Source organism: Idiotropiscis lumnitzeri, chromosome 20 (assembly GCF_059441095.1).
Source record: "Idiotropiscis lumnitzeri isolate Australia: NSW breed Sydney's pygmy pipehorse chromosome 20, RoL_Ilum_1.0, whole genome shotgun sequence".
NCBI lineage: Eukaryota > Metazoa > Chordata > Actinopteri > Syngnathiformes > Syngnathidae > Idiotropiscis > Idiotropiscis lumnitzeri.
Window position 1 is genome coordinate 3989744 of NC_142410.1, and position 13020 is coordinate 4002763.

General features: G+C 38.6%; 1 protein-coding gene across 7 annotated transcripts in view; it reads right to left on the reverse strand.

The window, feature by feature from the left end:
* rbfox3a (RNA binding fox-1 homolog 3a) overlaps positions 1-13020 on the reverse strand; it is a 286766-nt gene that overhangs the window by 11724 nt on the left and 262022 nt on the right. For all 7 annotated transcript variants that reach the window (XM_088284863.1, XM_088284866.1, XM_088284868.1 and 4 more), the window contains 4 exons: positions 11411-11464; positions 9218-9310; positions 7286-7346; positions 5546-5599 (listed from right to left, as the gene is read on the reverse strand). In XM_088284863.1, the coding sequence (XP_088140989.1) occupies positions 5546-5599; positions 7286-7346; positions 9218-9310; positions 11411-11464 (262 nt within the window). The remainder of the gene's footprint in view (positions 1-5545; positions 5600-7285; positions 7347-9217; positions 9311-11410; positions 11465-13020) is intronic.

The following is a 13020-nucleotide window of genomic DNA, read 5'->3' on the forward strand; positions in this document are numbered from 1 at the left end:
TACAAAAAAAACAAAATTAAAAAAATATATAATTTTTTCCCTAAAATGTCACTGCTAAATGCACAGCCCACTAAGTGACAAAAGTACGTTATTTTTACGCTAAGCAGAGTTGTCTGCAACTTTTAAATTAAGTAATTATTACTTTTTGAATTAAAAAAAAAATTTATAAAAGAAGTAATTTGTAAAAAAAAAAATAAAGTACAATTTTCGCCGTAACTTTTGCAACACTGGTCACAATGATACATTAAAACTTATATTATTCATACTATTTGACTTTCCTACTTCAAACTTATTTATAAGCATCATATTTTGCGAAGTTACAGCCAAGAGAGATGCGACAGCATACCGCAACAATGCAACCTGCCTCGCTACATGTGGTAATACACAAAATAATCTCTCTCTCTCTCTCACCCTCCCCTTCATCCATCTTCAGCCTCTTACTCTCGCAGTCGAGTGACGCAGAACCACAACAATCTCCTGTTTCTGCTTCGGCTTATTCTAACGAGTGCGACAACAGCCTTAATATGTCACACAACCAGCAAGCGCTCTGTTGGCGATAAAGATCAATTTCCTTCCCGCCATATTCTTTACCCCTCTCCCTTAATAGTGGACGTCCTTCTATTAATTCTACTTTGTGGGGATGTGCATGTGCCGGCAAGTGTTTGTGTGCTTACGGATGGGTGTGAACGTCGCCATGTGTTGTTGGTGGCTGCGTGACATAATCTGAATGGAAAATGACGATGAGCTATGGCTCGTGCATGCTACAGTGGTGCGCTAACAACCCATGAATCATTGCAGGGCTCTGACATGACATCCAACAGGCCCATAAAAAAAAAAAAAAAAAAAATAGTGGAAAACAACCAGATGTATAAAATGAGGGAATAACAATGGGTATTTTTTTGAGACTACACCAATACACTAAAATGTACGTTATATTGTATATTCATAAGTTTTTTTCCCCCCAGTGTGCCAAATAAATTGAGTTAAAAATAAGTAAGTACATTTGATTTATGTAGCGCTTCTCACAGTGCTTCAAATGGATAAAATACTGACCACAAACAATCAACAGATTGAACCTGCCTCCAAAAATGTGTTTCAAACCGCTTTTTAAAAATGTCCCAAGAAATGGCCTCGTTCAGTTTGCAATCTCTTGTGTGGGACGCCAAGAAAAAGGCAGTCAGCCGACAAAAGCACGAATGCTGATTTGTCGTTGAAAATAAGAAAACGTGGTTATAAATATTATAGGTCAAGTTCTATCCTTCAGGTAGCGTCTGCTTGCAATTTGCGGGACGATACGGATCACTTCTAGTGATATTTGCACATCCTTTAAAAAGGAGGAGGAACAAAAATGTTTGCTGTGTTGAATTTAACCAAATTGAACTGCCGTGCTTCATTTGCAGAACACTTCTCTGTTTGTCTGTGACTTTACAACCAATGATATAAGATCTACCAAATTTGGTGAAAATCCATTTTCCTTTAAAGCTGCAAACAGTTCGACAGAACGTCAAACATTCTCTTTTCAGTGACTGCATTTACCAGCAAACCACATGACATCACTCCAGATTGAATTATCGGAAGAGTGACTTGTTAGCTGGCCCCGGACCAATGACAACAACATAAAAGCCATAATGTTGACATTTCAACGTATAATTTTCCAGCATGTGTTAAAAGCCTAAAGAGGCTTTCCATGTTCTTTTATTCATTTTGCATTTTAATTTATTTGTTGTGTTCTGGAGAGCTGTACTGCCGAGTAACTGACATATACGGAACACAAATCAAACTAAAATGTAAGAAAGTCGAGACTACGCTTTATATTTGTGACCAGTGTGGCGCAAGGCGTGGTCTAAATCTGCTCAGGGGCAGGCCAGACTTGGTTTATGTATTTTTCATAGATGCACACAGTTAGAAATGGATTGAATGAGTCATTCATTTAGTTAAAAAAAAAAAGAAAAGTATCAAATCGAAATTTGAAAGTCAAAATCAAATCGAATCAGAGCTCGAGTGAATCGTTACATCCCTCGTAGAAGGCGCGGCGCTCGTCTTCTAGATATACATAACCGCTCGAGGAAGCGAGTTGAGAATGTGCAGACCTAGCAGCCAACTTTAACTGAAAGTCAACTGCAATCTCCACCTTTCACTGTGTTTGGCTCCAAATATTTATTTATTTATTAATTAATTATTAATTAATTATATTAATTACCGTTTTTTTTTTTTTTTTACCAATTTTGACATACATTGCTTTGTTATAAACATCACACATGCACCAGACACACGTGTAATTGTCTAATCCTGGTTTTCATAACATATTAAATACAAAACAAACTAGCTGGCTCTCGTAGCTAAAGTACATAATTGGTGTGTGGATATTTTAGGTTATATGTGTAAAATGGAACGCCACGTGTACGCCGAAGCGATATATTCAGCGGTATGTGAGAAAGTGCGCCTGCATGCACGTGGAGGTCATCTGTCATTCTTCTGAATGGGATTTGCGCACAATAAACCTGTAGCCAAGCCTAGCAATGGAGATGGAGTGCACTGTCAGCCGGCCAGGATTTATGGGGGCCGATTCAGCTGATGGGTGCTGGGAAAAGCCGTCTGATAAAGGGTGATTAATCGTCCTTACATCCTGCTTTGCTCCCGCCCCAAACTAGATGAAACGCACTCATAATTATTCCACATGACGTCCTGATCCCACATACCTTCACTTCTGTGTGGATAATCTTTAAGCTTAATTTTCCTTTTTAATGTCAAACTGCTTCCAACGCCCCGACTCTGCCGCATTCAACCAACCCCCCCCTGCACTTTGCTTTTTATTTTAACATGAAACACATCACTTTCTTAAACTTTTATGTGAGTTAACTGTGGTGTACAGCGTATCTCACACCACCGCCGGCGTGTCATGATCATTTCTCTCCTTGCTGTGTACTTTTATCGCGAAGCAAGTTTCCAAAGTGCAACCGAGTACTCCAAGTGCAATTCTAATTAGGCAAATTGAAAGCAGGCTTCATTTATACAACAGGAACCTTTATGAAATGATGTCATGCAATTCAATGATTTACACAATGACGAAGGTAGAATGAAAAAACAAATAACAGCATTGATTTTTACTTCGCAGTATGTTGTATTTACATTTAAAATTTTTCCAATTGTGAAAGGCATTTTATGAGCTGCAAATCTCATGTTGAACTTGCTAAATGAGACGAGGTACAAAATAATGTTTTGGATCATTATTTTCAAACCTTTAAACAATATAGACAAAAGTATTGAGACGCTTTCCTACTACAGAAACTGTATTAGCAGTCACAGCCATGAATGTCTTCCACTCTTCTAAGATAACCTTCTAGAAGATTTTCAAGTGTTACTTCGTATTTTTTTCAAATATACTTTTTGGGAGTCTTGCAGTCTAAATAGCCTGAGGTCAACTTTCTGTGCAGGGCAGCCCGATTCTTCCACTCCAAAATCATTCAGTCAGACATTGCTTTGTGCCTCAGGATGCAGTCGTGATGGAACGGGCAAACAACAAACAGTTGCAAAATACCTGATTCGTGAAGACATGCCCCAACACCATTTAACCCTATTATATAATAATAATAATATTATTATTATTATATTAATCCCAATAATAAAACAATAATAATAATAAAATAATAATAATAATAATTATTATTCTATTAATCCCAATAATAAAACAACAATAATAATAATATAATAATAATAATAATAATAATAATAATAATAATAATAATAATAATTATTATTATTATTATGCATACTTGGTGTAACCCAATACAAAGTAACTCTGCATCCTGTCTGAGTATGTTTTGAGTTGACCGCACCAGCCGGGAATGCTAATTTTCACTAGAAGAACGAACTTTTAAGTACGCTATTTCAAGCGAGCTTTAACTCTCTATATATCCAGCAGACACCATTCATCATGGACTGCACTGCTGAAGTCAGCTGATAACTGTGATAAGGACAGAGGAATTTGGAATCTATCGACTAAGCTCATAACACGGCTGAAGGATTTATCTTCCGCCTCTTTTCCCTTTTTAATTGTCATTTATTGGCAGTTGTAAATATAGATACAAATTCATGTGAAGTTAACTCGCGGTTGGCCTAAAAGGCTTGATGAGTTTGATTCATGAATGGAAGGAGGAATTAAAAAAAAAAAAAAAAAAACGAAACTGAAGAGGGCAGACACACAAAGGTTTCTCCTTTTCTCCTAAAATTCAGTTCTATTTATTTTGCTCTTGTCCTGGGAGGGAAGCAAGCATATGGTGTCATTTAGGCTTGACAAACTTTAGTGGTGCGTTCAAGACCAGTCGGCACATTAGCATCCTATAAATTAGAAAGCCAGACTGGATATGTGTATGAGTCGTTACATGAATCCACAGTAGTCTCCATTTTGAGAGCGTTTCAGTTTTAACACCCCACTGCAGATTATTTGGAAATTATATTGACAGTTTATTTTAAAATGTACATATTTACTTTTTTTTTTTAAAAGTTTGTCAACATCGTCAGTTTAGGTTAGGATTTTGTTGTTATTTTTTTGTAAAATAGTTTATTCTTTGTACAATTTCTGTAGTTTCATGTGCTTCAACTTCCTGTTATTTCCGTCACTTTTAACAACATTGAGATCTGAGATATTGCCAATTATTTGTTACCAATCCTCCCCATTTATAATAAATTGAGAAATTGTCGAACAAACAATTACAGACTGGCTTCTGATTTTTTCCATCAATTAGTTGTATGTATGTGATAACGTTAGGTGATCATACATTTATATGGGTTCAGTTATAACGGCCCTCTGAGGGAAAACAAAACTACGATGTGCCACGCCCACAATAATGAGTTTGACACGTTTGCTTAACAGGAATATGCAATTTGATTGGTTGGTTGCGTCTTAGAATTCAGATCCCTTGGCAAAACTGCATTCCCCACCTGTCCTTACTTTCTCAAATTTCTGTTACCTTTAACATGATATGTTCCACTTATACTTGCGTAACAGATTGTTCCACGATGCGCTTGTCATTTGTGTGGAATTAGGGGACTAAATGAAAGATTACCTTATTTGTATTGGGATGGGGAGTGCGAGTAGATGTGGGGGGTGGGGAGTCATTGCGTCATGCTCTGTTACTTGTTTGGGTTGGTGAACTAAGGGAGCGACGTACACAACTGGGAAAAGGGGCGTGAAAGTCGTGAGAAGGGGAGGGGGAATAAAAAAGATGGATGGCCTCTCTCTGTCAGAACAGTTATTTAGAGGGGCGCTGTAAACCTGTCGAGAAATGAACAGATTTCAGACTAATGAGCAAAAAGGAGTCCAGTTATGGCGAGCGAACAGTCTCGGCACTTGAAACCAAGCCGCTATTTCAAACTGCACTTAGGCAAATAAGCCGGTGCAGCCACACATGCACCTCGATGGAAATCACTCATCTGTCCAGCGCATATCTTCGGACATGTCCTTCAAGCAACATTGTGCAGTGTATAAAAAATATATATTTCTAATGTTCTTTAATAAAGTTGCTTCCTTGAGCTTTTTTCGTACCTGCATAAAATTCCGGCCCATACACTGCTCCAACCACTGGATTCAGCTTCCAGCCTGCAAAAGCGCACACATGCACAAACACAATGAGTACGCCTTTGAGTATGGCTGTTTGTCTTTATGTGCGAGAATAATAATAAGAATAACCTGCACAGAAAATTGATGAACGAAAACTGCTAATAATAAGCACATTAAATGAACAAAAATAATTTGTAATTTTTGTTCGACACCATGTAGAGAAAAATAGAAAAAAAAAGAGGTCAACGCTTGTATCCAAATTCTTCATATTGAAAAAGCAAATAAACTATATATTTGTTAAAATGCAAAATACAATGCTCTGCATCCATATTATAAAACAACAACGTTTGATTTTTCATTCTTATTTAGACTTACTGGACTAGAAAATTGATTAATGGATAGTGTTAATGGATCAATGCACATCTGAATCTTCAATTGTTTTGCTTTTTGTTTTTGTTAAAGGGGAAGTCACCCCCTAAAAATGCTTTTCAAGAATATGTTCTCTGTGCCTTCACTCGTCTAAACTTGGCATTCCGATTAATATTGCATTTGTGGAAAATGAGTTATGCAGCAAAATCCGCCCGTTTTTAACCATCTCAGGGGGCGGCCATTTTGACACTTTCTGTCGACTGAAAATGACATCACAGTTGCTCAGGGATCACCAATCACGGCTCACTTGTTTCCTGAGGCTGAGCCACGATTGGTTGTTAGCCGAGTTTGGAGCAACTGTGATGTCATTTTCAGTTGACAGAAATTGACAAAATGGCCGCCCCCTGAGGTGGAGAAAAACGCGTGCATTTTGCTCTTTACTCAGATTCCACAAATGCAATATTCACCACACTAGTGGGCCTACATAAAGTAAAGTCTTGTAAAGAAAATATCTGGGTCGACTTCCCCTTTAATATTACACTTTACAACATTACCTCATCTAATCGCGCTATATGCAGAAATGACCAAATATGTTTGGAAACAATGGGCGCCAGAATACTACTTCTGGGTGAAATGACTGTCAAAGTTGTGTTTTGGGTTGTGCTGCTAGATATACTCTAAAAGAATTAGGTTTGCGTGCATTTCCTCAAAAAATCAATCAATCAATAAATCAATAAATGAATGAATCCAGAGGAACCTGTGAAATCCCAACGGAAAACTCAATTAGCCAGTCAGTGATCAGGTCAGGATATGTCTGAATTTCCACCACATCTATATTTGGATCAATTTATCAGATGGAATGCAAATTACAGCCGGCATTCCATCTCCTTTCGAAGCAATTGACCTCACATTAGCATCTTCTTTTTGAGTGACACGTCACACATTCAAATTAGGGGAGAGAGCGAAAAACCCTGATTCAAGCCATTTTTACTTTGTATTCCCGATCACTCTCACACAAATGACTTAAACAGGTGTGTTTACAAGTGGTGACATAAGAGATCAGTTAGGCTTCGGCAGCCATTTACTCTTGCAGCTCCGCTTTCATTTTCTCGGCTTCTTTCCTGTTGCCATTAACTTCTGGAAAAAATGCATTTCATTCGTCTCATGCATGTTCGGCTTTTGCTTCCTTTGTATTCCAAAAGTGGATTTATTTGGGTCGACCGGGGCTTCCCTCCCCTTTGATGAATAACCAAAAGGTCTGCTGGTTTGTGTTTGCAGCCATTAAACATCACCTGGCACTAACTGCGAAAACAAATGAGCAAACACACAAAGATACAAATAAAGGTTACATCTTACCGTTTGCGTAAGGGTTTGCCACTTTTTTGTTGGTCATTACTCTTGCGGTGGCATTATTGACCTGTCAGCAGGCAGGCACAAGATAGCATTAGGCAAAGCTGGACTCACAGTGCGTCGTGCAGCACATCAGAACCGCTCTCCATGCAGTATTGTTTGAGTCAGGCTACATGCAGTCAAGTCAACAGTTCCATTTTCTATACATTCGTACAGGTAATAAGAAAATAAAAATAAAAATAAACGTAAACAGCTGCACATTGACGATGCATAAAAAACTGGGGATGGCTGCATAGAAAATGAAAACATCAAACGTGGACATTACAATGCATCAATTTTCTTTGTTTTCAGTTTTGTTGCAACAGAAAAATTATGTCAGTAGCATCCAGAATCAGTCATTCATTCATTCACAAGTCTCTCTCTCTCTCCTCTTCTCTCTCTCTCTCTCTCTCTCTCTCTCTCTCTCTCTCTCTCTCTCTCTCTCTCTCTCTCTCTCTCTCTCTCTCTCTCTCTCTCTCTCTCTCTCTCTCCTCTCTCTCTCTCTCTCTCTCTCTCTCTCTCTCTCTCTCTCTCTCTCTCTCTTCTCTCTCTCTCTCTCTCTCTCTCTCTCTCTCTCTCCTCTCTCTCTCTCTCTCTCAATATGCCTCCCCCCCCCAAAAAAAACAAAAAAAACATCGATTGATAGAAACAATAGCGCGACAATTTCAGAGTGAATCATTTTGGGACTGACTTGGAACCAGCCACAAGAAGGAGTCATGTCATATCACGTTTGAGAAAATTCCTCTCAACTGTGCATTTTTCTTGCGTTTAGGTAACTTTGGTGGGTTGTGGCAACTGGTGCTGGTCTCTCCCACAGCAATTTTTTTGGGGGGTGTGCGGTCCGACGTTCAAAAACTTATGCTACACAGAATGGGCCAATTTGCATTTTTTAAGTTTTTTGGTCTTTTTTTGTTTTCCCCAAACTTAATTACTTCAAACTTAATTTTTCACTTCTGTTACTCCAAAATTTGTCATGGTTAAAACAGTCCTAAATTATTTTATTACGCATAAATATTTTCAGAAGTTTTGCATGAATGTTTTTTCACATGTGACTTTAGCCCAATTAAAAAAAATTGCAATAGTCAGCCACGCCCACTACTCAATGTAAACTGAGCCATCACGAACATGACGATAGACATGACAGAAATTCCTACAAAAATTGAAGAATCAAGTTGGATCGTATGAATACATTGGGAATTGATGAAACGCGCTTAAAGGAAGATAATACTTTCATAGTTGCCTCTCAAATCTCATGAGAAAACTGTTTTGGATCCTACTTTTAGGAACAATTTTGCTTTACAATTCCAACCGTTTCTTTCTGTAAATAAATGCTCTTGATTATACTTTACGGTTTTGGCGAGGAAGAGAGCAAAAACATTAAAAAAATAAAAAAAATAAGATCAAACAAAAAAATGAATTCTTCATAGTGTACAAAACACACACTTGGGATGAAAGGCAAATTGTCTGACACCTGACCACAGTTCATAAGAATTTAATTCGATTGCTTTCGTTTGAACTCTCCCCCAAAACAAACTGATGTTACTGCGTGCGCATGCACACACAAACACACATGCCACAATCCATCATGAGCAAAGTAGTAATTCATTGTTTGTGTCAAAACATGGGAAAACACTCAAACGTCGCCGAATCGCTCATTCTCTGTCTTTGTCACAAACACTTACAGATCAGATCAGGCTTCAGCATGCAGCGTTCAAGGTGCAGCAGGCAGGTGGAAGACACGAGATGAATGGAAGAGAGGGAAGGTATTGCAGGAAACTTCAGGCAGAAGGAAAAAGGAAAGACAGAGTCAGGGGTGGGAGGAGGTGGGTACAAGAAAGGGAGGGGGGGAGGGGGGGGCAGAAGGCAAAAACAGAGAGCGGGGGAGAAAAAGACAAGCACCTCGATTTTGCGTCCCTCTACGATTGTACCATTTAGTTTCTCCCGTGCACGATCAGCATCTGCGGTTGTTTCAAATGTTACAAACCCAAAACCCTGCAGTTGCCAGGAAGTGAGATTTAAAAAAAAAAAAAAAATGAAGGATGGAAGTGAGGGAAAAAAAAGAAGAGAGGAAAAAGACAAATCAGAGATGAGAGGCTTGGAGGTCAGGAAACGGGACTTGAGGATAGGAAGTTGGCAGAACCGGACATCACACACACACATCTGACAATGTTCCATGAAAATAAACAGCGGCCCTGCACGTGTGACAGTTTCCATTCTCAGTTCTGCAAATACATTTCCCGGAAAGCATTGGACCCAGAAGAATTAGACAAAAGAGCGAGCACATCCTCATGCAGTCCAGCTTGGCATAAGTGAATGTTTTTTTGTGCGCGTGTGTGTGTGTGTGCGTGTACAGTCCAGTGTGTGATCCTGTGCTGGTCACAGAAGCAGATATATGCCGTACAATTACACTCTCAATCACACTCGTCAACCATGAGTGACTCAGTCCCAAGGTGCAGCTCACTCACGAGAACCCGTCTGCGCTCGAGACTGAGAGCAGGAGACATGAAGAAGATACTGCGTGCATGTTAAATTCGGAAAAGAAATGCAAATATACTCACTGGCATATCGATTTACCTGCAATATTTCATTAACTATAACGTCGCTGTCCGGTGAAAAACACATAACCATTTTTTAAATGTTCACTTTGATGAGTAACGCAGAAACCGCATTCACGTATAAAAAAAAAAACAGAAGTGTTTTTCACAGGAAAGCGACAATATGTTCTATTTAGCCTTTTTCTTGATTTAGAATGAAGGAAGATCTTTTACTCAATCAGAAGAGACTATCAATAATATTATGAGAGTGTAATATAATGCGAACATTAGCATTTTACATTAAAATTAATTACATTTTCTTTTTTTGACTTTTTAATTCGTTGGCTAGTTTTTGTTTTTTCAATAATTCAGTTTAGCTTTGATCTGTGTTAGTATATATATATATGTATATATATATAGCATCATGCTAAAAAAAATGAAGTTATCAATAAGCATTCCATGACTGTTTGACCTTCCTTCTTCTGTGTGCTTGAACGGAAATATGAAAATAAATACATTTACGATAAACCCAAAAAGGTCATGAATGAAATAGAATGACAGAGGGGAAATCCAAGGATATTTTTGTGATAATTATAGATAACTTTAGTTTGTTTTACAAACATAAAATGCATTTTCATTATTTTTTTACAACACTCATTTTTATTTGATTATTGTTTATTTATTTTTATTATTTTTACTTTCTGTATTCTCTCATCTTGTGAAACATTACAGGAAATATTTGACGCTGTTTTTGGGGCAAAAGGGAATCGTGCAAAATATTAACAGAATTATTTGTTATATTTTCTCTTGTCAGAAGTACATCCTTTCACTTAATCATCCTAGTCGGGATGTTTTTGTTTCTAGCAAAGATCTTTTTTCCAGCTCTTTTTCCATTCTTGCCTCAACTAATTTATGCAAATCGGATAGCGTTCAATTCCACTGTCGGTACGCTACATTCCTTAAGGAGCCATGACACTGTATGCCAGTTGCATCTTCCCTCTCTTTGCACCTTTACCTCATCATTTCTTAAAACGACGCAATTTAAAACATGCCCAATATGTCCCCTTCAAGAATAAAGCATTGACCAATGTTTTCCATTGCAATACTCTTGACCGATTGTGGCGGTGTATGTGCTAGCTAATACGTTTGTCAGACTCCCACATGCTCCCTGACGTTGACAAGCTGGTGAGGCTGAATTTGTTTATTTGATAGGCTCCATCTCACAATATGCGGTTATCTCCCGCTGCTATAGGTCGGGAAGCTAACTAGGCAAGACTGTGTGTGTTTGCATACTGTGAGCAGCCTGATGTCAGCATTAAGATAAGAGGAGGCGGTTGAGCGTAGGTCTCAATGTATGGCAGGCGGGAAACGTGTAAGAGCTGCCTGAAGGCAATTGGAACTGATAACTTTGTAATTACCCTTAGACAGATTGAAAGAAAGAGCTGTGAAGACAGAGGAGCAATTAGGTGAGAGAAAATGCAGACGGGGGAAACCGAGACTAAAGTGAGAGGAAATACAAAACATGTACTGTATACCGTACACCATCCCGTTGACTTACCTTGGAGCCACGCTCGTTAAAGATAATCTCCACATCCAAAATCTTGCCAAATTGCTGTTGAGGACAAGAAGGGACAAGGACGAGAGGAAAGAGTAAAAGATCGTTAGAATGCGGGCATCTTGCGGATACAATAGAAAAATAATCCAACCCCTCCCGTGTAGTTTGATTCTGAAACTTTTCTTCATTAAACTGTCTCGTACGCACGTATTGAATTCTCTAAATCCTCCAACTCCTCTTGACCTGACAATTAGATTATTAAAGCAGCCATTTGCGTGCAATGCCATTTAATGCTGTGTTTGCTCTGTTGTGGCGATAAAGACGATTGTATACGGGCATGCGTGTGTATTGGCGCGAAAGGCTATATGCTGTTAATGAACATTAGCAAGGCAGATGCTATAGCTGTGCAACGTATTGGCACACACCACTGATCTTAATGATGCCCATCATATTATGCTTTTCCCCCCTCTTAAGATAAAACACAATTAGAGTGCAAGTGTCTCAAATTTTCACTTAGAGAAGAAAACGGTTGCTGTTGGAATCATCCTGTATGAGCTTACAATAACGGCGTTAGGAAATTGCTCTTCGTGGAAAGAGAGCCATACAGTATCCGCAGAGTAGCCTATTAATCATCCTTAAAGGGGAGGTCAACCCCGAAAACGTCTTTGCCGTAATATGTTCTATGCAGCCCCACTCGTCGAAAAACGGCGTTCTGATTAATATTGGGTTCCTGGAATAAGAGTTAATCCGTAAAAGGTATCCGTTTTTTAAAATCTCAGTAGGCGGCCATTTTGCCACTTTCGGTCGACTGAAAATGACATCGCGGTTGCTCAGCTTCAGAAAACAGGTGAGCCGTGATTGTCAACTGAGCCCTGAGCAACCGTTCAGTCGACAAAATGGCCGCCCAAACTTAGATGGCTAAAAACTGTACATATTCCACAAACGCAACATTAATCACAATGTCAAGTTTAGACTTGCACATAGAACATATTATTACAAAGAATTTTGGGGGGTTGACTGCCCCTTTAACAAAACAAATCAAACAACCATAATGATTGAATGATTGTCGGGATTGCTTCCCCTGTGTGTTGTTAATGGTATCGCAGGCTCTCAGATTGTTGTTGTGTTTTTTTTTTTTTTGTTGTTTTTTTTTTTGCGCCAAGCACATAGACAGGGCAATCATATAGTTTTTCAACCACTTGCGGGCACATTTACAACCACAGTTACAATGCTGACTTCACTTTGACACCGGACATTCATTTCTCATAAATTTTCATTTTATTTCATTTGGAATTGTAAATCCTATTTTGGAATTTGTTTGGATCACAATAAACCGCCATTGGAATTTTTGAAAACCTCGACTGGAAATTGAAAGCCGGAACACATACATTTCTTTTTTTTTTCTCTCAACTCAGCATGGCTGTCTTCAGGTTTGTGAACTGTAATGGCAATCGTATGCAGATCCAAGTTTGATAATGTGCAGGAGCTCCACTCATAAGTTCATGCTGATCACTAACCTCGCCAGGCAGTATGGTAATACTCAGCCTTGCATTCTGCATAACTAGACCTTGAATCACAGTTTATTTCAATAAATAAATAAAGATGGCGCAGAC